General features: G+C 27.4%; 1 protein-coding gene across 3 annotated transcripts in view; it reads left to right on the top strand.

Annotated features, from left to right (window-relative positions):
- The window catches only part of LOC122509866 (cyclic nucleotide-gated cation channel alpha-3), a 400219-nt gene that overhangs the window by 174702 nt on the left and 199691 nt on the right, over window positions 1-25826 (top strand). For all 3 annotated transcript variants that reach the window (XM_043624160.1, XM_043624159.1, XM_043624158.1), the window contains exon 8: window positions 2313-2443. In XM_043624160.1, coding sequence (XP_043480095.1) covers window positions 2313-2443 — 131 coding nt within the window. The remainder of the gene's footprint in view (window positions 1-2312; window positions 2444-25826) is intronic.

Raw genomic sequence — 25826 nt, 5'->3', positions numbered from 1 at the left:
TTTTCAGAAATAATTTAATAAAATTGAAACTGAGCTATTTTTTACTACTTCCTCTTTTCAGTCTTAAACCTACTTTTTGTTACTTTTTAAAATTAATTAAAGTATGAAACCTGTCAATTATTATTAATTTTTATTCTTTATTTAGTAAATTATTAATTTATATTACATATTAAAATTCAAATAATATTGTTTCATTATCCTTATTATCAAACTACTCGTAATGTCAAAATTCGTGAAGTGGGCAACTAATTTTCAGTTGGTCAATAAGTTTTCATAAAATTTATGTTTTTCTGTTTGAAATAATAAATAAAAAATACAAGTTGAACAGTTTTGCAAAATTCGTTTTTTTGTTGTACATATTGTTAAACAAACTTTTTTGCATGAATTTAGAAAATTTTTTTTTTAAATAAAGTAATAGGTAAAATTTAATGATTTTTGGTATTGTTATATAAAAATAACACGATTTTTGATTAACATTTTTCATTTTAAAATTTAACGTAATTTGATAAAATTATAAACAATTTATTTAAACAAATGAAAATAAATGCAACTTCTCGATCTGTTATTTTATTTTTCAAAATTGAATAGGTATTGTTCCTTATTTAATGCCCAAGTATTACCAAAAAGAAAAAATTGGTATTTTACATTTGTTCAAAAGAAATAAATAATTATGTTAATAATAATAAGCATTAAAAAATCATAAAATCTTAAAAATATTTTTTTTAGCTTCATTAATTAACAAAATTAATTAAAAAAACCTATTAAAATAATGTTTGAGTGTTTCTGATGTATGAAAAAAGTATAACAATTTATTAAATTGTTTAAACAATTAATTGTTGTAATTTTTTTAAATCTGCACTTAGGGCTAAAAATTTCTAGTTTTTTCTCAATAATTGTGCAATTTGTCAAGAGTAAAACATCTGGTAATGATAAAAAATAAAGAATAAATTAATTAAACATTGTTTAAACAATTAATTGTTATTTTTCTCATAAAGTGTACTTGGGATTAGAAATTTCTAGTTTTTTCTGTATTGTGCATTTTCTTGTAACTACCACATTTAAGTATCAAAGAAAAGCAAAAAATTAAATATTTAAACATTGTTTAAACAATTTATTCTATTAATTTTTCAATTTACTGTACTTAAAACTATAAATTCCTAGTTTTTTCTTAATTGTGACATTTTTTATATAACTTAAACACTTAAGTGTAATAGAAAAACTAAAAATTTATTATTTAACCATTGTTTAAACAATTTATTAACATTTATTTTATTATTTTTTTAAATTTAATTTTTTTAGTTGATTGAATTTAGAAAAAACTAGATATTTCTAGCTCTAAGTACACTTTATGAGAAAAATAACAATTAATTGTTTAAACAATGTTTAATTAATTTATTTTTTATTATTACAAGATGTTTTACTCTTGACAAATTGCACAATTATTGAGAAAAAACTAGAAATTTCCAGCCCTAAGTGCAGATTTAAAAAAATAACAACAATTAATTGTTTAAACAATTTAATAAATTGTTATACTTTTTTCATACATCAGAAACACTCAAACATTATTTAAATAGGTTTTTTAATTAATTTTGTTAATTAATGAAGCTAAAAAAAATATTTTTAAGATTTTATGATTTTTTAATGCTTATTATTATTAACATAATTATTTATTTCTTTTGAACAAATGTAAAATACCAATTTTTTCTTTTTGGTAATACTTGGGCATTAAATAAGGAACAATACCTATTCAATTTTGAAAAATAAAATAACAGATCGAGAAGTTGCATTTATTTTCATTTGTTTAAATAAATTGTTTATAATTTTATCAAATTACGTTAAATTTTAAAATGAAAAATGTTAATCAAAAATCGTGTTATTTTTATATAACCATACCAAAAATCATTAAATTTTACCTATTACTTTATTAAAAAAAAAACTTTTCTAAATTCATGCAAAAAAGTTTGTTTAACAATATGTACAACAAAAAAACGAATTTTGCAAAACTGTTCAACTTGTATTTTTTATTTATTATTTCAAACAGAAAAACATAAATTTTATGAAAACTTATTGACCAACTGAAAATTAGTTGCCCACTTCACGAATTTTGACCCAAAACATTTAATTATTTTAAAATTCTACAATGTTTTTCTTTTCTTTACAGGGGAGAGTAGAAAAATAGTTTTGGCTCATCCCCAGAGGAACAATTTAATTATTATTAAAATTTAACACTAATCTGATTATTATTATCCAAAAAGTATCTAATATTTACAGAAAAAGACTTAACGATTTTGAAATAATTTTGCAATTTTCAGACCAAGAAGCAAAGGAGAATATCTGTTTGTGATAGCTCAACTTCTCTTCGGATTGCTTCTCTTCGCGACGGTGCTCGGTCACGTGGCAAATATCGTCACGTCTGTCAGTTCGGCCAGGAAGGAATTTCAGGGTGAGTCGAAAAACATAGTATTTTACATTAGTTTTAAAGACATTTCGTTTACGATATCAGTGAGCATTGCTCTCAATATTTTCCTAAAATTTTTTCCTTTGGTGAAATTAATTATTTCGAGCTACACTTTCGTTAAAAAGAAAAATTATTTACCAATAGTTGAATGACGTATTTTAATCATTCAACGAAATATGAATTCAAAAAGCCTATTTTCAAGTAGAAAATTTTTTCGAAAATTCACTCCAAACTTAAAAATGGTTTTTTATTAAATTATTCCAAATTTTTATTAGATTGTACAAAAAGAAAATCTTCGCTAAAAAATTAAGAAGAAAATTTAAAAAAGAATTTTCTCGTATTTTATTTTCAACTTCAACGGAATTTTTCATGTTCTCGTAATTGTGTATAATTGGCATTTGTTGTTTTAAATTATTTTTTTTCAACGATTTGTTTTTAATTAGCGTTACACGAGTTTGGGTGATTTATAATAGGTGAAAATATTTGAATGTAAAAGGGCAATTTTTTTTTTAAATTCAACTCTCAGAGGCAGGTGGAATTTGTGGTATATGACTGGTTGCGTAATTTGCCGGAACAAATTCATTAAAAGTGTTGTTAATTACGGGCCGACAAAGCACAGCTTGTTTCGCCTCCAGTTCAAAATATGTGCCCGGTGGCGTAAATGCATTTTTAGAATCATCAATTATTTACACTAATTTGAATTTCCTAGTATATGAAAATCACTTCGTAATGAATTGCTCCATTGTTTTTCATTTTTTGGGGGGGGAGGGGTTTCATTGCAAAAGGAAAAAAATTTCTTACACTAAATAATAAACTACAAGATGATGGCTTGTATTTTTTTAAAATTAGAAAAGCTCTTTTCAATTTTTATCTCTAAAATGCAGGGAATTTATCGCAGAGAGTGCAAATATTTCTTTTCGTATTATAATATACTGAAAGATAAACACATAAATTTAAGTTGAACTAAAATTGTGTTTTAAACACCGCGTTGAATAAAATTATGGTTATGAATATTATTTGAAAAAAGGAAAAAACGTGCAGTTTTCGGTCTTTCCACAAGTCAGGAAAATCGGAAAATTCACCGAAAAGTCAAAAAATGAATTTGACCAGAGAAAATGTCAGGAAATATCAAAAGTACTGGAAAAATATCAAAACCTTGTTAAAATTTGAATTTTTTGTTTACTTTATTCCGTTGAACTAAATACATTACCCTATTAACAACAGATTTTCAGATAATAAGAATGAAATGAATAATAAAAATTCAATTAACAATTTTCGAATAACTTTAGATTTGATTTTCAGATAATAAGAATGAAATTAATAATGAAAATTCAATTAACCATTTTTGAATAAACATATAATTAAATATTTAATGATATTTGGTTGCGCTTTAACTCAATTTCGAATGTATACGAATTGAATCATTTGCAAATCTACTCAACATCAACTAAAGTTGTTTCCCAAGCTGTGATGCAGTTAAACCGCAACGGGACGTCGCGTCGCTTGAGAATTTACGTTGAACTTTGTGCGATTTACCAAGTTAGCGCAAATCTAAATCCACATTAAAGTTTGCTTCTAAAAATATTCTCCTCTAACATTTCCCTGCGCAAAATTACTCCCCGGTAAGATCTTGATCCTTTAACACCATCAGAGATTAGTCACAGCTAACTTAACTTTCGAACACATTAAATTATTAATATACACACACTCACCCACCCACACATACTTTGACTTCAAAGAGAACTTCACAGGAAATTATTTAGTTAATTGAAAATTTAATAATGCGTGGAAACAAAAATTTAATATTCAATAAAAAAATTTTAATTGAGAAAGTTTGCAAAAGAAATTTTGCAAAATTCTAACCCAGTTTTGCCTCTTTCCATAAAAGGATAAAATTGAGGTACTTAAGAAGTAATTGTTACAGAATGTGAATAAATAATCGCAATAGATATAAACTTGATCGAATTCTAGGAAATTAGTATTAGTAGTAAAGGTCTGTTAGGATTAAACAGTGGATAATTGAGAATTTTTTTGTAGAAATCAATGAAAGTTAGACGTAATCTTTATTGAATGTGATATCAGTAGTATAAGACTAATATAGTCGGACAATTAAGTCTAAATTTTTTATAAATTGTGCGAAAATGAATGTGGAGAATAAAAAAAAATAATATAGAAAAGTTCTAAATTATACAAAAAAAATTTTTAATGGTAATTTTATTTGAGCAGAATGATATTTTGGATAAATAAATAAAAAGGAGTGATTTCACTTTCTAATCTTGCATACTTGAAGGAAAGCAAGTTGGAAAGGGAATGCAGCATCAGTTTAGTAAATGAATTTATATATAGTGTTCTGGTTGGGCCATTAAACCCGTTATACGCCGGTTAGTGATATTCTCCAAGTAGAGTCTCTCGCTGATAATTCACACTGTGCGGGTATATACTGGAAGTGTCTACTGGTGTATTTAATTCGCTATCTCAACGGGAGCAGGTCTGAGACGGTGAGCTAAGCCAGCTAGATTATCCATCATTACGGTAACGAGTATTACGACGCGCCTCTCCCTAAAGACTGATATACGCGAGTGAGCTGCACAAACGTACCTCTATTCCTAACAGGTGATGTACGAGGCCATTAATAACTAATTATGAGACTCCATTCACATACTGATGTGATGTGGTCTACTCAACTACAAATTCTATTGTCAAAAACAGATAACAGTTTACTTCCTATCAATTAATTTTGCATAAGTTGCAATTCTCTTCAATTCTTATTATTCCTCCTTTTCATTCACTTCTCCATGGAAATTTTACTACACTAGAAACTGTCAATGCAACTAGCAGGCTTCACAGTCTGTCCCCTATTTACCTAAAAGTCCCCTTTTTTTAATTTTGGCCCCTAAACGTACCCTATTTTTTTCGTCACAGGAAATCAATTATTTTCAATAATTTTTAAGTAATTCTGCAAAAGAATTCAATTATCTTGATAACCAACAAAATTCTCCCCATAAAATCAATTATTTTAAGGATTTTTAATGAAAAAAATTCTTCTCAAGAATTAAATTATTGTCAAAAATTTTGATTAGAGTAGAACGGGGTGAAATAGCCACATTTTTACATTTTAATTTATAAAATCTGAATTTAAAATTTATTTCTCAAATTTTCAATTGGCATTGAAAGTTTAGTTATTAAGCTTGAATATTCTTGAAGGAAATATTTTTTATCCCATGAAAGGACTAAGTTATAAGAGTTTTACGAAACCTCTGCAAATGGCTTTTTTGTACCACCTGGTGGGGGGAGAAAGCCACCTCGCGATTTTATCAAAATATGTTATTAATTTTGGTATTTTTATAGTTTTCCTTTATTTACATGACAAATAATCTTATTTTTAAAATATTTTAATAAATTTTAAAGAGCTTTTAGCAATAAGGAAAATTGAATATTATGTTAAGTTTACCTGTTTTTGATTTACACTGCCAAGTTTTTGTACCTTTTTTTAAAGTCTTCCTTAAATTTCACCACAGATGCCATATTTTGTTGCAACCGATTTTTCGTTGTTTATTTTTAACGCACTTTATACTATTTTTTCGTCGTGTTTAATTAATTTTATTAAGTAAACACGCGAAAATTTTGTAAAATTAGAAGGTTAGTTTAAGTAGAAAACAAATGAATTTCACATAATATTCAACGGATTTTTGTCCCTGGCTTTTTCACCCCCAAGACCAGTTTTTCTAAAAGCTAAAATAAATTTTAAATTCAGTTCAATTTCCAAAAATTAACATTGTATACGTTTTGAGTATAGTTTTCTCCTTATGTACAAATATTTACTTTTATTACCCGTTCACTTAAACAGGTTGTAATATGTTCGAAAAGTTCATCGAAATATTATACGCAGAGCAACTCAAAAATTAAAATTACAATAAAAATTATATTAATAAAGGTACAACATCCAAACTAGTATCAAATGTTGCGTATTAACTGATAGTATTTATATTCTAAATAGATGATAAATCGGTTTAATAGTTTTCAAATAAAAGTCAAATGGCTTTTTTGCACCATGGCTATTTCACCCCGTCCCAATAGGAAATTTACAACTGGCGGAGTACTGCGCCAGCACTGGCAGGACTGGCAGCTACGCTGATAGACAGCACTGGCATAACTCTGGGATGATAACGCTGTCTAACACTGGCGAAGTACTGCCTGCCAGTGCTGCCAGACAGCGCTGGCGCAGCACTGGACCAGTGCTGGCTGAGAATATTGCCGCAATAAATGCCGTATTGTTATTAATTAGTCGAAAATTAATAATTATAAATAATTTAACAACAAAGTGGTGAATAATATTAATAAATAGTTATTATTCATAAAATATTTCTCTTCTTAAAGAAATTGTATTAAAGGTGGAGACTAACAATGGATATAGTAAATGAAGTAGAAAAAAATTGTTTATAACATTTAAAAATTAAATAATAAACAATTACAGTAAGTGTGCATTAGATTTTCATATTTTAGTACCTAACGATTGGAATCTAGAAATATCGCAAACCTATGAAAATAAACAAAATTGCTGACGAGGGGAATCGAACCTACGACCTACGGACTAACAGACTAACGCTCTAACCACTATGCTAACGACACATGTGTACAGTAAAGTATTAATATCTCAGTATCATTCAGACATACAATTATTGAGTCAAAGATGAGAAAAAAATAAGGATTCGTTAGAAATAATAAATTGAAATCAAATAAATTAAACTAAATTTTTAATAATTAAATTAAATTCCTTAAAAGAAATTAAATATTTTCAAAAGTTGTTAATACAATTTTTCGTAAAAGAAATTTTTTAAGAAACATACAATATTAATAATTTTTGTATTTAAATAATTGATTTCTTGTAGAATTAAATTATTGTTTTTCGTACTTTTAACTAACAATTCTGTAGAATTAATTTTTTTGAAAAAGTTTAATGGAATAATAATTGAAAATTAAAAATTTAGTTGTTTCACTATAACAAATTTCTACTACTGCAACTAGAATCGGTAACAAATGGCTGACTAATGTCGATCTTTTACTACTGATACTTGAAATTACAAAAATTCGAAATTTTCTTGTCGCTGTAGAAAACAAATAGTACAAATTTATTTTAGTCAGCCAAATATCTAACTACTACTGATTGTTTATTTATACAGAAAATTTGGTAAATACACCTCTCGGATCAAGTTTAAGGCAGAAAAAATAGTTTTAGTCAATAAAAAAGAGAAAATTCTTTAAAAAAAAGTCTTATTTTAAATAACTCCAACAGTAGAAATAAATTCGACTTTCAAAAAACAACAGATTTTGCGAAAAATAATTTTTCCTTTTGTTTTTGCAAAAAAGAAAAGAGGGCGATATTGATTAAAACTTATAATTTTATATTGAAGTAAGTTCGCGGGATGTATGAGTGAGCAATAGATTTTTTGCTCCCGAGCTTTCGTTCCATTTTTACAAAGAACCGTAAACGAGGTTGCTAACGTGGTTTCAAGTCGGTAATTACGGAAGATGCGATTTTTATTTTTCCCTGCCTCACGAAAAAAGGCAACCGAGAGAAAGAAGCGACGCCGTCATTTTCCACGGAACGAGAGAGTGCTTTACTGGTTACTTGCGAATTGAATAGGGAATATTCTCAGAGTGAGTGAGTGAGTGAGTGTGTATGTATGTGTGCAAGGAAGTTGAAAGTGACCAAGCGCAATGTTACAACTGTGCACATAAACTCCTGCAGTGAAATTAAACGAACTGCCAAGCGAATGACGTGAAAATAAAGTGCTCATACACTTTCTGAGTTAATTAAAAAATACATTATTTATCGCAATGGACAAACTCAAAAAACTAACACAAAACATTAATAATTTACCAAAAATTCCACCCCCCACTCTAATCTACTGAAACATCAAGAATAAAAATATTGTCTGACTAAAAAGGATTTTTATTACTACTGTTAACAAATTTTGCGAGAATTTGATCAACGTGTCTGAGTAAAAGAATTTTTTCTAACACACGCACGGAAAGTACATCATTTCTTACCTGTGTAGAGGGTGGAAAGTATGTCTTTTCCGACGAGAGGGAGGGAATGTTACTTTACCTCCCTCTGACGTCATAGCGGGGAGAGAAAAGTACTTTACCTCCCTGTCGTCCAAAATCACATGTAATATATTTTAATAACAATGTAAAGATAAAATGTATCTTTATTTACTGCTAAATATATGTTTTATTGAAAATTGTTAAATTGTTAAAATTGTTAAATTGTTGTTTTTTAATTTGTTTAAATTGTTGAATTGTTGTTTATTGTTATTGTTAAAATTGTTAATTTTTAATTTTTAATAATTAATCATTTTAAAAAATTATACTATTATTATAATAAACTTTCGGTTGAAAACACTATTGTCGTTAAAATTTTTTATGAAGTGGTTGTACTTTCCGTTTACGTGTGTTAGAAAAAATACTAAATACTACAGTGTACAGAATTTTAGTGTTTTCTACTAACAATAATTCAAAAATTAAATTTTCTTGTCTGACCATAACAAATTTTACTACTTAAACTAAAATCAACAAAAAAATAGCAGACAGTTTGAATTTGAACTAGTTTACTTTCAGCTTGAATGGGAAAAGAATTCAATTACAGGCACTTTTGTTAAATTTTAGCAAACTTTGATACTTAAATACAATATTTTTATTCTTGAATTTTTAGTAATTAATTAATTAATTAATTAATTAACTATATTAATTTGAATGTTCTTTCATTCTTTTATTCACTTTTTCTGTCCCTCACACTCTGAAGTTGTCTTTTGTTTATACTTTTGTTTTTTGTTAACTTTATATAGAAAATAGAAATCATCAGAATTTTGTTCACTTCTTTTCATTGAAGGACTACAATTTTGTTAAATATTATGTTTTGTTAAATTGAAATTATTTTTGTTCTTTACTTCTAAAAAAATTAGAAAATTATTAAACAACTGTGATTAAGAAATAGAAAATTTATTTATTTTCCATTATTTTTTTTTTGAATCACAATTTTTTTAAGAAAATTATTATTTTGTTTTAGAAAAAGAAGAAAAAGATTTGCACAATTTATATTTTAATCTCAACTTTGGAACAGGATTTTCCACAGGAATTAAGACATTCAAAAATTCAAAATTCAAACCTTTTTTAAATTAAACAACTTATAAAAGTATTGTTTATAAAACATGAAGATATCAATTGCTCCGAGTCGAAGACTCGGAGTGATCGATTTCTTCATGTTTTCTAATAAATTATAGATGACCGAGAGATAAAATCATTATTTTACATTATAAGAATATTGTTACTGTAACTTTACCAAAATTATTTTCATCATTTTAATTCAATTATTATTTTCTAGAATTTTAAATTATTTTTTATGAAAATAATAATTGAATTCCTTAAAAAATTTTATTATTTATGAAAATAATTGAATTCCTTGTGAAATTTTAATTATTTTATGAATATAATTAAATGTTTGCGCAGAATTTCAATAAAATTTTTTATAATTAAATTCTTTTGAATAATTTTATATATTATAGAAATTATTGAATTGAGGAAAATTTTTAAAAATACCGTCAACTGGGGCTATTTTGTGCACGCGAGTTTTTTAATGAAAAAAATTATTAAAATGAATTATTTTAATCTGCTATTTTGTAAAATGAAAGTTTGATTACATGACAATAGAAAGCACTAAATGTTATTATTTAATTCTTTGTCAATTAAGAGAAAAAAATTCCTAAAAACGGAAAATTTGTTTAAAAAATTTTAAAAGTTCGGAAAAATTGTACCAGATCTTCTACACGGAAAAAAATAGTCGCAGAAATTTTCAGCGACTAATCGAAGACTCTCGGATATGAACGAATCTTTTATAGACTTTTAGAAATGTTCTACGATTTTAGCAGAAATTCTCCAAAAAAAGTCGAGGACTTTCTAGAAACCTAGTAGCGGAAAACAGTCTCGGAATTATTCTAACACTTCATAGAAGGTTTCGTCGACGAGTCGCGGAAAATGGTGCGCACAAAAGTTGCGCGCGTTAAAACCAATAAACACTGTTTTTTTAACTTTTTTTTTAACAATTTATGACAATTGATTGTCAAGATTATTATTATTTTTATTATTCAATGTGTCGATATTAATATATACATTAAAAAATTCTAAATAATTTCCGCGACTGTCAATTAAAAATTAGAACGCTGTAGAGTAAATTCAGGTTTGTAATTTTCCGCGACTGTGGCGGAATCGGTTACATGCGCGTGGAGTCTTCATTTTCTTCGACAGTCGCGGAAAGTTTCTTCAAATGTAGTCTATTTCTTCAAAAACTGTGAATATGATTTTTAAAACACTTTCCACTAAATCCGAGAGTCTTCAACAAAGTCGAGGAAAATTTCCGCGACTTATTTTTTCCGTGTAGAGTTTTAATGTGTCTCATAAACTGAGTTAGATATTTGTTGTCAATTGTGTTGTGATGATACATACGTAATGCGCTAACTTTTTATTCATTATTTTAAGAGAAAAGTGGAAAAAACTGAAAAACCAGGATTCCATGGGGCTATTTTGTGCACTTGAAAAAATCAAATATTTTTCATAAATGTTTTATTTAGTAAGTAAAGAAGATTCTGTTTATCATTTTTATACATTTTTGTCTTACTTTTCTGTCAAAAAACTGTAAATACGTTAACAGCATGTGACTGTTACAGAAATCAATGTTAATTTTTTCGACCACTTTTCTCTTAAAATATTAAATAAATTAAGCTAGTTTTTTGTGAATAACTCTAAAATATAATAAAGAAGAGCAGTGACCCGAGTCGAAATTTAAGCCCTACTTTCACCCTGAATTTTCAGGGTCTATTGAGTGTTAGAAGTAGTAAAGTAGGGTCTAATTCTAATACAATTAGACCCTACTTTGACTCCCAAAACAGGCGGAAATTTGCCAATCTTCCATTTGGAGAAGCAAAGGAGGGTCTACTTCTAAAAAAACCTATACCGTACTTTTAAACCTCGTAGACCCTACTTTCATACTCCTAGACCCTACAATTAGAAAAAGAAAAATTTGAATTATTTTTTAATGCATTACTTGAAACACTGCAAATGCAAAAAGTACTCCAAATTCATAAAACACATAAAATTCCACTTTTACTCATCCCAAGTGCTTCAATTGAATCTGAGCAAATCTTCAAATTTTTCTTTTTCTAATTGTAGGGTCTAGGAGTATGAAAGTAGGGTCTACGAGGTATAAAAGTACGGTATAGGTTTCTTAGAAGTAGACCCTCCTTTGCTTCTCCAAATGGAAGATTGGCAAATTTCAGCCTGTTTTGGGAGTCAAAGGAGGGTCTAGTTTTTAAAAATTGTATTGAAATCAGACCCTACTTTACGACTGCTAAACCTGAATAAGCCCTACATTTTCAGAGGCTAAGTAGGGTCTAAATTTCGACTCGGGGATGTGCAAAAGTTTTAATAATTCTAAAATAAATTATAAAAAAATACTTTGAAATCGGAAAAGACGAGAAATTGATTAAAAGTGATTTTGAGAACTGATAATTTTAAAGTTATTTTTTATTAACACTGAGAAAACTGGAGTATTGGACTAAACATCTGGAGGGACAAATCGTTGATATTTGAGAGTTAGCTATTGGATAACAATCTAAATGTTCAAATTCACCATTGACAGATATTCGTGCCATTTCTCTAACAGAGGGACAAATTAACCATCTTGAGAAATCCCTTCCTTATCCGGCGCGAAATGAATAAATATGGCAACCTAACCCCTAAATTAAATACATAAAATGTCAGAAAAATAATTTCGCGCGCATCAGATCGTACACATTTTCTGCGCAACTTTTAACCCTCAGATATAATGGGAGAGAATATACAAGTAGATTTCCATTATCAATTCAAAATTTATTTTAGAAGGACTATTTAACTCTCTTCATAAGCAAAGGAAACATATACACTTTTTGAACCTCCGAATTTGACTCTCCAGTTTTCTCAGTGTAGATGGTTGTCCTATAGTTGAGTATCCAAGATCATCACCCATGATTATCTAGATAATAAATTGACTATCCATTTTTCTCCGTGTAGTCAGGCAGAAATGATTTTATTTTCGATGTTAAAGAAAGTAGTGTAAGTGAAAGTCCGTTTTAGTCAGACATTAATTTTATTTTTGAATTTTTAGTAATCAGTAATAAAAATTATTTTGTCAGACAATAGCAAAGAAAATAAAAATAAAATATTTCTTGAATTCTCTAAACATTTGATAATATAGTATTAGTAAAAGTCCGTTTTTCTCCAACAAAATTTTTATTCTTCAATTTTTAGTAATAAGTAGTAAAAGTTCGTTTTAGTCAGACAATAGTTAATATAATTAAATAATAACTTGTAGCAGATAGCGTCAGTAGTTAAAATTCGTTTTAGTCAGCCATTAGTTAAGATAATTATATTAAGACTTGTAGAACCTGTCATCAGTAGTAAAAATCCTTTTTAGTCAGGCAATAGTTTAAAACTCGTTTACTTTCAGATTGAGTAGTAACAGAAATTATTTCGTTGAATGAACCCAAATTTTAGGTTTTTCATCAAATAAATTTTATTTAACTAAAATAAATCTTTATTTAATTTGAGTACATGTTTGATTTTTATTTAATAATTTTTTCGTTTTGAAGTTTTAAGAAAATAATTTTTATCCCACATGCACAAAAACGGCGCTTTCTGATAGCAGCCGACAGGGAGGAAAGTCATTCATTTCTTCGACCGTATGAAAATGGCGGCCGTGTTCTCCCAAGGGCAAGAAAATTAGCTGTTCACATGCATTTTTCTTGCCCAAGGGAGAAATCGGCCGCCATTTTCATACAAATCGAACAAGTGAATGACTTTTACTCCCTGTCGTCTGCTATCTGAAATCGCCGCTTTTGTGCATTAGGAATAAAAAATATCGTAAGTAACACGAGAATAAAGGCAGCCAATTTCTTTACGATGATTTTTGTGACACTCGTTCCGGTCTCGGGGCGCCTACGGCGCCCTCGACCTCCACTCGTGTCACAAAAATCACCGTAAAGAAATGGCTGCCTTTCTCCTCTTGTTGCCTAATATACTATTTATTTTTTGAAGTAAGTAATTTTGATTTATATCAATAGAAATTTACTTTTAGATTGAGTAGTAACAAAAATACTAAAATTAGTGAGACAAAAATCGAATCAAAAGTGTTGCGAGTCAACGTTTTGATTCATTTTTCGTCTCAATTTGATATTCTTAGAAAACCATAGGAATGATATTTAAAAAAAATGACTGTTTTGAAAGGAAAAAGTCAGTCAGTTAAAATTTTAAAACCAGATTCAACGAGTTGTTTACAGTAACAGAATTTTAAAACTCAAGTTCCATTCCGACAGTTTTTACCTCAAGTGAAAGTAAATTTCTCCTTTCATCCCCCCTTTAATATGTGTTTGGATAATCACCTGTTTTTTCGGCAATTTAGATGCTTGTCACCTCGTTTTCCAACTATTTCGTGTTATAGCAATTAATTATTCAAAAAGAAGAAAAAAAAATGTGTAGGTTGGATTTCGCTTGACTCAAAATTAAATTTAAGCTTTCGTGCCGTGAAAGCAAAATTCGTAGGAAGCTTTGCTTGAAAAGGTGTTAATTTATTCTAAGTGCACTATTATGCTTAAACGAACTACGTTCATGCATTCAGCAGTCTTTGATTTTAACATGAACCCTTTTAGCAGAAATTAACAGTCATTAGTGCGTTACTAATGATTCCGAGTTTACTCTGCTTTCCTGGTCAGGGAGACATTCATTAAATGTAAATATACTTTTTCTAATTACCCACCATATGCACTTATTTAAAAAAAACAAACAAAAACAAATGCGTTCCATGTTTGTTTGGGGTGGAATTTTTCTCTAAATATTTTTTTGCTCATTTTGTGCTAATTTCTATTCTGCTTCCTCGTTTATATTTAACTATATTAAATGTTTGTGCTAATAAATATTTTAAAAATTTTAAATATTAATAAATATTTCTAATAATAATAATATTTAATGAATAGGAAAATAATTTTTTATTTATTAACTAAAGTAGATAAGAATATAGTATTGTACAAACAAATTTATAATAAATTATAAATATCGTCTAATTATAAATATAGTATTTAGTAATTTTTTAGTGAAAAAGTAAAGAAGGAAAATGTTAATAAAGTGAAAATGTATACGAAAAGAGATGGGAAATTGTCTCTTCTGTCGGGAAATATCGAAAGAAACGTGTGTGATACTTGTACTATACATTTCGTTATGGATGAAAATAAGAATTTATTTTTGGTCAATTTATTCCTCGCACAGGTATTCTGTATATTTATAAACACGCATTGGTTAAAATGTGTGAATAAATCTACAGGAGTTTCATAAATAATCCTTCTAGAAAAATTTTTGAGGGTGACAAATAATCCGCTCCTCTCGCTTTTGGATCCTGGGGGGAAACCTTGTCGCATATAAATCATCCTTCATCGAATCTAGGTCATGGTGTATATGTATAGATATATATTTGTGTGTGTATATGTTCAAAAGCGCTCACTGAGGACGTGCGTGTTCCCAAGTCCCCTCAAACATGCTCCTGGCGAACAAAATTCGCACAGGTATTTCCAGGTAGAACATTTCTCCACAAATCTTATCAAAGTACACACCGTTCGCTATATCGAAATTCTCACAAACAAAATTTTCTCATCATTTCTCCTCTAATATTTTATATATATTTATTTTGTTTTATGTATATAATTAGAGCTAATTAATTTTCTATATATAGTCGCACTAATTAATTTTGTAATCCATTAGTAGTAGGATAAGTCTTTAAATTTTAATGCGATTTTATTCAGTTTTGTGAAGGTTGGTTGGGGAAAATTTTATTTGATTCAAATAACTGGTTTTTTGTTTATTATCAAATAAATATTACTTGAATCTAATTATTTTTCTATTTCAAATAAATTGTATTCACAGTTTTTCTAAGAATATCAAAATTGAGACAAAAAACGGATCAAAACATTACTTAGCAATACTTTTGATTCGTTTTTTGTCTGAATTTGGTAATTTTAGAAAAAGTGTTTTAACCAATCATGTTACTTGCTTCAAAAAATCAAATTATTTTTTTAAAGTCTTAAACGAAAAAATTACTAAACTGAACCTCACATTTTTTTTAATTAAATAAAGATTTATTTTAGTTAAATAAACTTTATTTGATTAAAAACCTAAAATTTGGGTTCATTCGACGAAACAATTTCTGTTACTACTCAATTTGAAAGTAAACGAGTTTAAACTATTATCTAACTAATACGAATTTTGACTCCTGATTACTACTACTGCTTATTAAAAATTCACAAATTGTCTGACTTAAACGAATTTATATTACTGATTAATACAAATTCGAAAATTGACTGACTAAAACGAACTTTTACTACTTATCACATGTTTTAAAAATTTTAATTTAATGTGTGACTGTAACGAATTTTTACTACTGATTAGTAAAAATTCGAAAATTGGTTAAATAAAACAGACTTTTACTAATACTAGTATCAAATTTTGGGGGAATTTAACAAAAGTGTTTGTAATTAATTCTCTCTTATGAAAATATGAAAGTAAACGAGTTATTCTTTTGTCTAAGACGGATTTTTACTACTGATAACAAGTTTTTCAAGTCATATTTTTATTATCTTAACTATTGTCTGACTACAAGTAATTTTTACTACTTATTAGATTACTAAAATTTTAAAAGAAAAAAAACTGTCTGACTTAAACGTTCTTTTATTACTACTATTAACAAATTTTGCTAAAATTAAATCAAAGGGCCTGCAATTAACTTTCTTTTTCTTCTCAATCTGAAAGAAATTAAGTTTATTTTGTCTGACTAAAGCAAATGTTTACTACTGATGCCATTTTTTTTAAGTTTTAATTTAATCATCTTAACTACTGTCCGACTAAAACGAATTTTTACTACTGTTTACTATTACTGATGTCTAAAAATTCAAACAAAAAAAATATCGTGTTTCTAAAACGGTCTTTTGCTACTGCTATTATTTAATTTTGTGAGAATTTAACAAAAGTATCTGTAATTGTCTTCCTTTTACTACACAATCTGAAAGTAAACGAGTTTAAACTATTGTCTGACTTAAATGGATGTTTTCTACCAATGACATGTTTTACAAGTCTTAATTTAATTATTGTCAGTCTAAAACGAATTTTCACTACTGATTACTAAAAATTTAAGAATACAAATATTGTTGGAGAAAAACATACCTTAACTCCTGATATTATTAAATTTTGATAAAATTTAACAAAAGTGTTTAAGGAAATAAAAAAACAAAAAATATATGGGGCAAAATTCCTCAATTGCCCAGGCCAAAAAATGAATTTTCTCGAAACTTTGCTAAAATCTTACTATTAATATTTGATAAAATATTTTTTGAGTTATGGAGTTTCAAAATTTTGTCTGTTTTGAAAATACCTACCTTTTTTCGATTTAAGGAGGTTGTTTACAGGTATGCAGACCTTCAGAAAATTAAACATTAAAGAATTTTTTAATATTATTGTTATTCGTATCTTCTGGAAGAACAAATATCAGTTTTCAAGAAAAAAATTTGAAACTTACAAAAATTGTTTATTTAGTCATTTTGCATATGATCAAAGTTTTCTTCATATTAAAAGGTTAAACTTTTTCAAAACTGATTCGATTTAAGTCTATGATGGGTAAAATTAATCAAATTAAAAGTATGAATAGTGATTTTTAAACGGTTTTTCACGAGCTACAGGTTGGTGATGAAAAAAAATTTGTTTTCTTTTAATTTGACCCTAAAATTCAAGGTCAAATTCTTAATTTCAATATATTTAAAAATCGATTTTTAAAATTTTTTTCTAATCTATCTCAATTGAAAGCTTACATTTTTGTCACGGACGCTGATTCTAGGCGGACTGGTAAATAACTGTAAAGATACTGACCAACGCTCTTCGTGAAAGATTCAAGTTGAATTTGATATTGGCTAGACATAACTTCTGTCTAGTTTTTTTAACGTTACTTTAAAGTACTCCTAGAAATTGTAGTTCTAAGTTTGTCGTGTCGATGACACTGCAATAATGTCTAATAACTAGACAGCTCGACCGATTATTTCCTAGAGATAAATTTGTTCTTATTCTTTCCAATATTTTAAAACTTTTCATTTTAATTTGTTATTAATTAAAAATTTAATTAAATTAAATTTAAATTAAATTAAATTAATTAATTAATTAATAAATTAAATTAATAAATAATTAATAATAATAATAATAATAATAATAATTAATTAATAATAATTAATTAATAAATTAATTAATTAATTTAATTAATTTAAATTTAATTTAATTAAATTTAATTAATTTAATTAATTTAAATTAAATTTAATTAAATTTAATTAATTTAATTAAATTTAATTAATTTAATTAATTTAAATTAAATTTAATTAAATTTAATTAATTTATTAATATTCGAATTTAGAATTTTTTTTAATTGAATTAAAAATCAAAAAGTAATGTAGAAAATTACATGTAATAATTTACTATTTACATTATTTGTTGTATTTATCTGTAATTCAAATTATGCAACACGCATTAAGAGACACCTATAGTTCAATATACAAAATAGTATACACTGACACTCACACACACATATTCAGTTTCAAAAAAAGAAAACCCACGCCATAGAATGTATCGTGACTTTGCTCATTACACTAATACAATTATTGTAATTACTACCAATCTTTCACAATAAACGTTGTCATAACCAATATTATTTTTATATAATAATTCAACTAATTAATTAAAAATATAAAATATTATATAATTTTTTATTCTATTCCATTTATTATGTACATATATATTATAATGCATACAGAAATTTTCCAAAAATATTTTTTATTGAATTTCTTTGGTGCTAAATAGAAATTTTATATTAATTGCATGAAATAAATGTGTTAACTACAGTAAATCTTAATATTAAACAAATTTTTAGTATTTCAAAGAATTAATTTGTCTAGTTTTTCTACAGAACCGTTGACCAGAATTTATAAAGTTGGGCTAGATAATAACTTGATGAAAAAAGCGTGACACTCCATTCCAGTTATTAGCCAGTTGGCTTGTAAAGTAACTAGACAATTTCAAGCGCAACTGGACAGTTCCTTTATAATAACTAGGACAAATTTCTACTAGGGAACTTCCGAAATTTCGGCAAAATTTAAAAATTTGAATATTAAAAATCGATCTTCTCTTACAGTTTTTAATTTTTTTTAACGAAAATTTTTTTCCATGCATATTTTACCATTCTAAACAACTTCTCGCATGCACGGAAAAAAATAGTCGCAGAAATTTTCAGCGACTAATCGAAGACTCTCGGATATGAACGAATCTTTTATAGACTTTTAGAAATGTTCTACGATTTTAGCAGAAATTCTCCAAAAAAAGTCGAGGACTTTCTAGAAACCTAGTAGCGGAAAACAGTCTCGGAATTATTCTAACACTTCATAGAAGCTTTCGTCGACGAGTCGCGGAAAATGGTGCGCACAAAAGTTGCGCGCGTTAAAACCAATAAACACTGTTTTTTAACATTTTTTTTTAACAATTTATGACAATTGATTGTCAAGATTATTATTATTTTTATTATTCAATGTGTCGATATTAATATATACATTAAAAAATTCTAAATAATTTCCGCGACTGTCAATTAAAAATTAGAACGCTGTAGAGTAAATTCAGGTTTGTAATTTTCCGCGACTGTGGCGGAATCGGTTACATGCGCGTGGAGTCTTCATTTTCTTCGACAGTCGCGGAAAGTTTCTTCAAATGTAGTCTATTTCTTCAAAAACTGTGAATATGATTTTTAAAACACTTTCCACTAAATCCGAGAGTCTTCAACAAAGTCGAGGAAAATTTCCGCGACTTATTTTTTCCGTGTGGATTTGCAATAATATGCAATAGGTCAAAAGAAAAAAATTCTAACCTCTTTAAAAATTAAACATTTTTGACCATCTTATATGTTTTCAGGTTAAAAATGATGCAAGAAAAAAAATATTACCTCGTTTAATAATTTTATTTTAAAGGGGTCAAAATAAAGGTGGGGTCTCCCCTTAACGAACTATAAAATTAATCATGAAAATTGGTAGGATAATTAAATAGCAGTGTAAATAATAATTTATAGAAACCATTTAGAAGCATATTAAATATTAACATTTGGAAGCCATTAATGAAATTATTCGGTCCGAATTATTATTGAACCAATTTGGCAACTGGCTGCGAGTCAAGTATCGAGAACAATTAGATTAGGAAGGCTCGTAAGGATCTGGTAATGCTGTAGATTATTCGGTGACATCAACCTTTGCCAGATTAGTGAGGTTAATTGGATGGTGACAGTCCACGTGTGGTTGAGAGATGGATGGAGTGTAGACTGTATCCTTGTTATATGCAGAGTGAGTGAGTGAGAGGGAGAGAGAGGGAGAAGTGAATTTTGTACGCTCGCTATACATATATGTATATAGTTGCGTTGATTTTATGATATTAGCCGGACAAGGTAAACCATAGTGGTAAGCCTTCAACTCCCAAGGAACTTTGACAGTTCATTGACCCCTCCTTTCTCTTCGAAACTATGTATATGAATTTAGTTCCCTTTGCGCGAGCTTACATGAATATTCGCGCCACTGCATATGAATAACAATTGCACGTGAGTTTGCAATTAACTGTATACACCATTGCAAATGGGAGAACATGTACATCTTGAGCGGCTAGACAAACACTAATTTATAATCAAATGTTAATTTTCCACCGTCATGTCACTGCATTTGTCCAAATTTTCAATTTCACCCGTTATCCAATCTCGAAAATTCAATTTGTTCAAAGTTTCTCGCTATATTATTTTCACCCCCTGCTTCAAATTGCCTAATTTCTTTGATTAGTAATATTTATTTTAATTAACTACAAATTAAACTATAATTATGGTCATTTGGGGTAAATGGAAACAGAATTTATATTTTTCACCTAAAATGCAAGTTTTTTTTTCTTTAAAACTAACGAAATTCTTTTGCATGAACTTGTTACTTCACTTAACCAGTGGCGGATCCAGGGGGGGCACGGGTGCTTGCCCCCCCCCAAGAGTAAAATATTCCTATGAGATAGAAAGAGATAACATTATATTGATTTTTTTTAATGGATGGCTCCTCGAAAAATCTTGTCTGCATCTGCCACTGCACTTGACTAGAAACATTTTATGGGGTACAGAAAATATTAATCAGCCTTAAACGCATAAAACTGACTGTTTACATTTACCCCAAATTTCAAACTTTCGGGGTAGATGTAAACAGTTTATTATTTATTTACTAAATTGACTATAAATTTAATAATCAAAGTAAATTTTTGTTATAGTACTTATAAGAAAAAAATATAAATTTTATTTTTAATTTTTGTTTATTTTGTTATGCAAATGCGAGTCAAAATACTAAAACTGTAAACAGGGTTGCCACAAGAATTTAATTTTGTTTTTCTCTGACTTTTTTCCCTGAATTCTAAATAAAATTTTCTAATTTTTCCCTGACTCTAAAGAATATTTTGATTCACTGTCAAAATGATTAGATACTAAAAACATGTTCTATTACAATTATTTACGAATTTATCTTCAATTTTATAATTATTCGAAAACATCAATAACTTCATTTTTAAATAAATATTTAATCATTATTATTTTTTCATAAGAATTAGGATTTTCAAAAATTTTAAATTCAAACTCTTTGAAATTCAATAACTTATAAGAAAATTATTATAAAACATGAAGAAATCGAGTACGCAGAAGAAAGTAATTGCTTTCTTCATGTTTCATAATAATTAAAGATAACCGAGTGATAAAATTATTATTTTATATTATAAGAAAATTGTTACTGTAACTTCTTCAAAATTTTTAAATAATTAAATTCTTTCGACAAATTTTAGTAAAATTTTCAAGAATAATTGAATTTTTCGAGGAATTCGATTAAAATTGTTTTAAAAATAATTAAATTATGCGATAGGTTTTATTATTTATGTAAATAATTGAATTTCTGAAAGAGAATTTTATTATTTATAAAAATAATTGAATTATTGCGAAGAAATTTATAAAAAAATTGTAAAGAATTGAAATTCTGTGAAAATTTTGTTATTTATGAAAATAATTAATTGTTTTCCTAGAGTTTTATTAAAATTTTTATAAAAATAATTAAATTCTTTTGGAAAAATTGTATTAAAATAGTAGATTTTGAAAATCATTGAATTAAGGAAAAATTTTTAAATTAATTGAAAGTTTGCCAAGAATTTTATTAAAATTTTTTGAAAATAATTGAATTTCGTAGAAGAATTTTATTATTTAAAAAAAAAATTGAATTGTTACGAAGGAATTTATTAAAAAATTTTAAAATAACTAAATTCTTTTTAAAACAGTACCTAATTAAAAATGTATTAAAACTAATTATTAAATTCTAATAAATCAATTATATCGAATTTTATTAAATTTTTTTCTAATAATTGAATTTTTTTGTAAAACTTTATAAAAAATAGTACATATTGAAAATCATTGAATTGAGGAGAACTTTTGAAAATAATTAAAATTTTGACAAAAATTTTATTAAAATTGTTGAAATAATTGAGTTTCGGAAAAGAATTTTATTACTTTCAAAAATAATTGAAATTGTGACAAGGATTTTTTTAAACTTTTCAACATAATTAAATTTCTGCGAAGAATTTTATTACTTTTGAAAGTAATTGAATTTCTTCAATCATTTGTAACTTCTCAAAAATTTAATTTTTTAATGTTTTTAACTAAAATTTTTATTCTATAAATCTATTATTTTTACGTTTATCCTAATTGAGCCAACATAATATAAATATTATAACAATTATAGTTATAATAATTTAATAATTAATTGTAAATTAAATGTTTAAATAATTAAACTAATTGCGTTATAAATATGATAAAGAATATATTAACAATTTGATATTAAATAGAAATATATGTATATATATGTAATGGATATTTCACCTAATTTTGCTATCGATTAAAGAGCGAGATATAATTTAATAATGATACTCTCGTCAGTTATAATTACGATATTTCCAACCACAAATTCTCGTATCATTATCTTTCAATAATATTTTCCTCTTTTTTTACCCTCATGTACATAAACATATAGATATATGAATTCTCTAAACAAAATATTATATTTCCATTTTATATATTAAATTTTAATTATAAATAAACGAGAAATATAGTAATAATAATAATAATAATTTGTAGGTAACAGATGTTTGTGACGAAATTTTCTCTTAAAATTATTGAATTTAATTAATGTCCAAATTGTAGTGGATTTTTTTTTAATAAAATATGTGTACATATAATGAATATGAATATAAATATAAATACGAAAAATAATAATAATAATAATAATAATAATAATTATAGAACAGTAATACAAGGAGAAAATGAATAACGTAACTTTTACTACTTTGAAAGTAAAACTGATACTGACTGAAAATTCTGTGCATTTTTGGCAATTTTTAGTTTTTACTATTTGTTAAAGTAAAATTTGCGACGACCAAAGTATATTTCTGTAAAAATTAGTAAAATGTACTTCGAGCGTACCAAAATATACTTTGAAAATAATAAAAGTTGACTGTAATGCGGATTCATTTAATGAATTCGTTCAATTAAATTAGTAGCAGTTTTGTCTAATTTTTAGTAGTAAATTACTAATTACTATGAGTAGTTGACTATATGATTAGTAGAAATATATAATTGAATCAGTGTAGGACTAATTCACTGACTGACTTTTTTCTATCCAAATTAATTATACTACACAAACACACACACACACGTATATTTTGAAGAGTTTTATCAGTAGAGACGTTAATCGTCGTTTAATACACGCATACTCAGAAAATCAAGTTGAAATTCATGCTAGCCTAATTGTATCGGATTTTCGTATATGAGAGTACACGTCCGATTTAAAGTGCTACTTGTGATGGTACAGTAAACCTCTCGACGACCTCTCTTCCGTTCTATGTCCAGACCTACCTCATCGCTTCTCCCCATCCCGGTCCCGAATCGACGGGGTAATCATGACACAATTGCAAAATTGTCCTTACTGAGTCGAATTTCAATTCTGCTCTCAATTCTGTTCAGTCAGACGAAAAGTGAATTCGCAGTAGTTAAGGCTTATCTTTAACTACAATCGCAATAGAAAGGTTCACAAACAATCGCTGCAGATCTTAATTTCATCGAATTCTAGGAAATCAGTAGTAAAGGTCTGTTAGTATCAGACAATGGGTAGTTGAGAATTTTTTTTTAAAGGTCAATTAAAGTAAAACGTAACTTTAACCGAACGTGATATCAGTAGTACGAGTGTATTATAGGCAGAAATTATTATAATTTGGCCTTTTAGGTTTTTGGTGTTAAAGAAAGTAGTGTCAGTCTTTTATCAGTAGTATTGGCATATTTTGGTCAGACAGTAAATTATGACTCGCAAAATCTATAATCAGTAGTAACAGCGTTGCTACAAGTCAGGGAAGTCAGGTATTTTTATTAAAAGTACTGAAAAAAATTAAATTTTTTGAATTTTTAAGAAAGTTACAAATGCGATTGCAGAAATTCAATTATTTTCAAAAGTAATAACAGAGAGAAACTGAGAGTACCCACGTAATGCAAATCGCTCTTTCCTTTGAAAGTCTTACCCCTCGCGGCCAAAAGTCTTAAGCTTAGGTGGTTGGCTATATACCCGAGTCGAAATTTAAGCCCTACTTTCACCCTGAATTTTCAGGGTCTATTGAGTGTTAGGAGTAGTAAAGTAGGGTCTAATTCTAATACAATTAGACCCTACTTTGACTCCCAAAACAGGCGGAAATTTGCCAATCTTCCATTTGGAGAAGCAAAGTAGGGTCTACTTCTAAGAAACCTATACCGTACTTTTAAACCTCGTAGACCCTACTTTCATACTCCTAGACCCTACATTCTAAAAGAAAATTTTGAATTATTTTTTAATGCATTACTTGAAACACTGCAAATGCAAAAAGTACTCCAAATTCATAAATACTGATGTGTTTTATAGCGTCTATATACACTTCGTGTATATAGACGCTATAAAACACATAAAATTCCACTTTTACTCATCCCAAGTGCTTCAATTGAATCTGAGCAAATCTTCAAATTTTTCTTTTTCTAATTGTAGGGTCTAGGAGTATGAAAGTAGGGTCTACGAGGTTTAAAAGTACGGTATAGGTTTCTTAGAAGTAGACCCTCCTTTGCTTCTCCAAATGGAAGATTGGCAAATTTCAGCCTATTTTGGGAGTCAAAGGAGGGTCTAGTTTTTAATAATTGTATTGAAATCAGACCCTACTTTACGACTGCTAAACCTGAATAAGCCCTACATTTTCAGAGGCTAAGTAGGGTCTAAATTTCGACTCGGGATATATTGCCTAAATCGGTGAGGCTGCACACATATGTAAAATGTAATGGCTAAGCCGAATTATAATCGGAAGCACTCGTGATCGCTCGTAAAATGCAAGGAACGCGAACGCGAGGAATAGAACTCAAAAGAGGTTATGACAATGTTTTGACATTTGTATACATCGTTTATGTAAAGTTTTTTGTGGTTTTTATGCTGATAAAATTTTGCATTTACACCAAAATTTGCAATAGTTCAATGTGATAGATAACAATAAATTAATTTCCAGTTTAAATCCGGCACTTTTGCCTATTTAAAATTTCTAGTTTCAAAACTATACAAATTATGATACACCGAAAAAAATCTCGATGGTATTATTAACTATGACTCTATAGTTAATCTTAACCTAGTAAAAGTAATAAGGATTCCTAATCATTATGGTTAGGATCGCTAGGTTGATTCAACAAATTCAAGCCTGACAAAAACAACCCTGCAAATCCTAGTCAAATTGACTAGGATTTTAGTAATTTTGCCTATTTCCATAATGCGCACGCGTCTGCTTCTGTTTTGACAGTGTTTACCTCTATATCTTTCGCGTCATTTATCGTGATTTCGTAAAACGATTTTTTATCATTACTCGCGTCTATTTTTTGTACATAAAATGGAGTTCTTACATACATCAAAATTGCTGGTTTCTCGGAACCTCTGGAAATATAGATAGTCCGTGTTTTAGAAAGTAAACTATTTAATTATATTAGTCAATTCTTTCAGACTTTTTTGGTTAGGTTTCAATATAAATCGTTAAAATTTTTACGCACATGGTGACAACATTTTTACTATTTTAATCGCGCAGTGTGTTTGAAAATTTACCTTTGCAATAATTTGTGTAT

This window comes from Leptopilina heterotoma, unplaced genomic scaffold, assembly GCF_015476425.1.
Source record: "Leptopilina heterotoma isolate Lh14 unplaced genomic scaffold, ASM1547642v1 Lhet_63, whole genome shotgun sequence".
In the NCBI taxonomy this organism is placed as follows: Eukaryota; Metazoa; Arthropoda; class Insecta; order Hymenoptera; family Figitidae; genus Leptopilina; species Leptopilina heterotoma.
The sequence above is the reverse complement of the archived record's forward strand: the minus strand, read 5'-3'. Positions and strand labels throughout refer to the sequence as shown.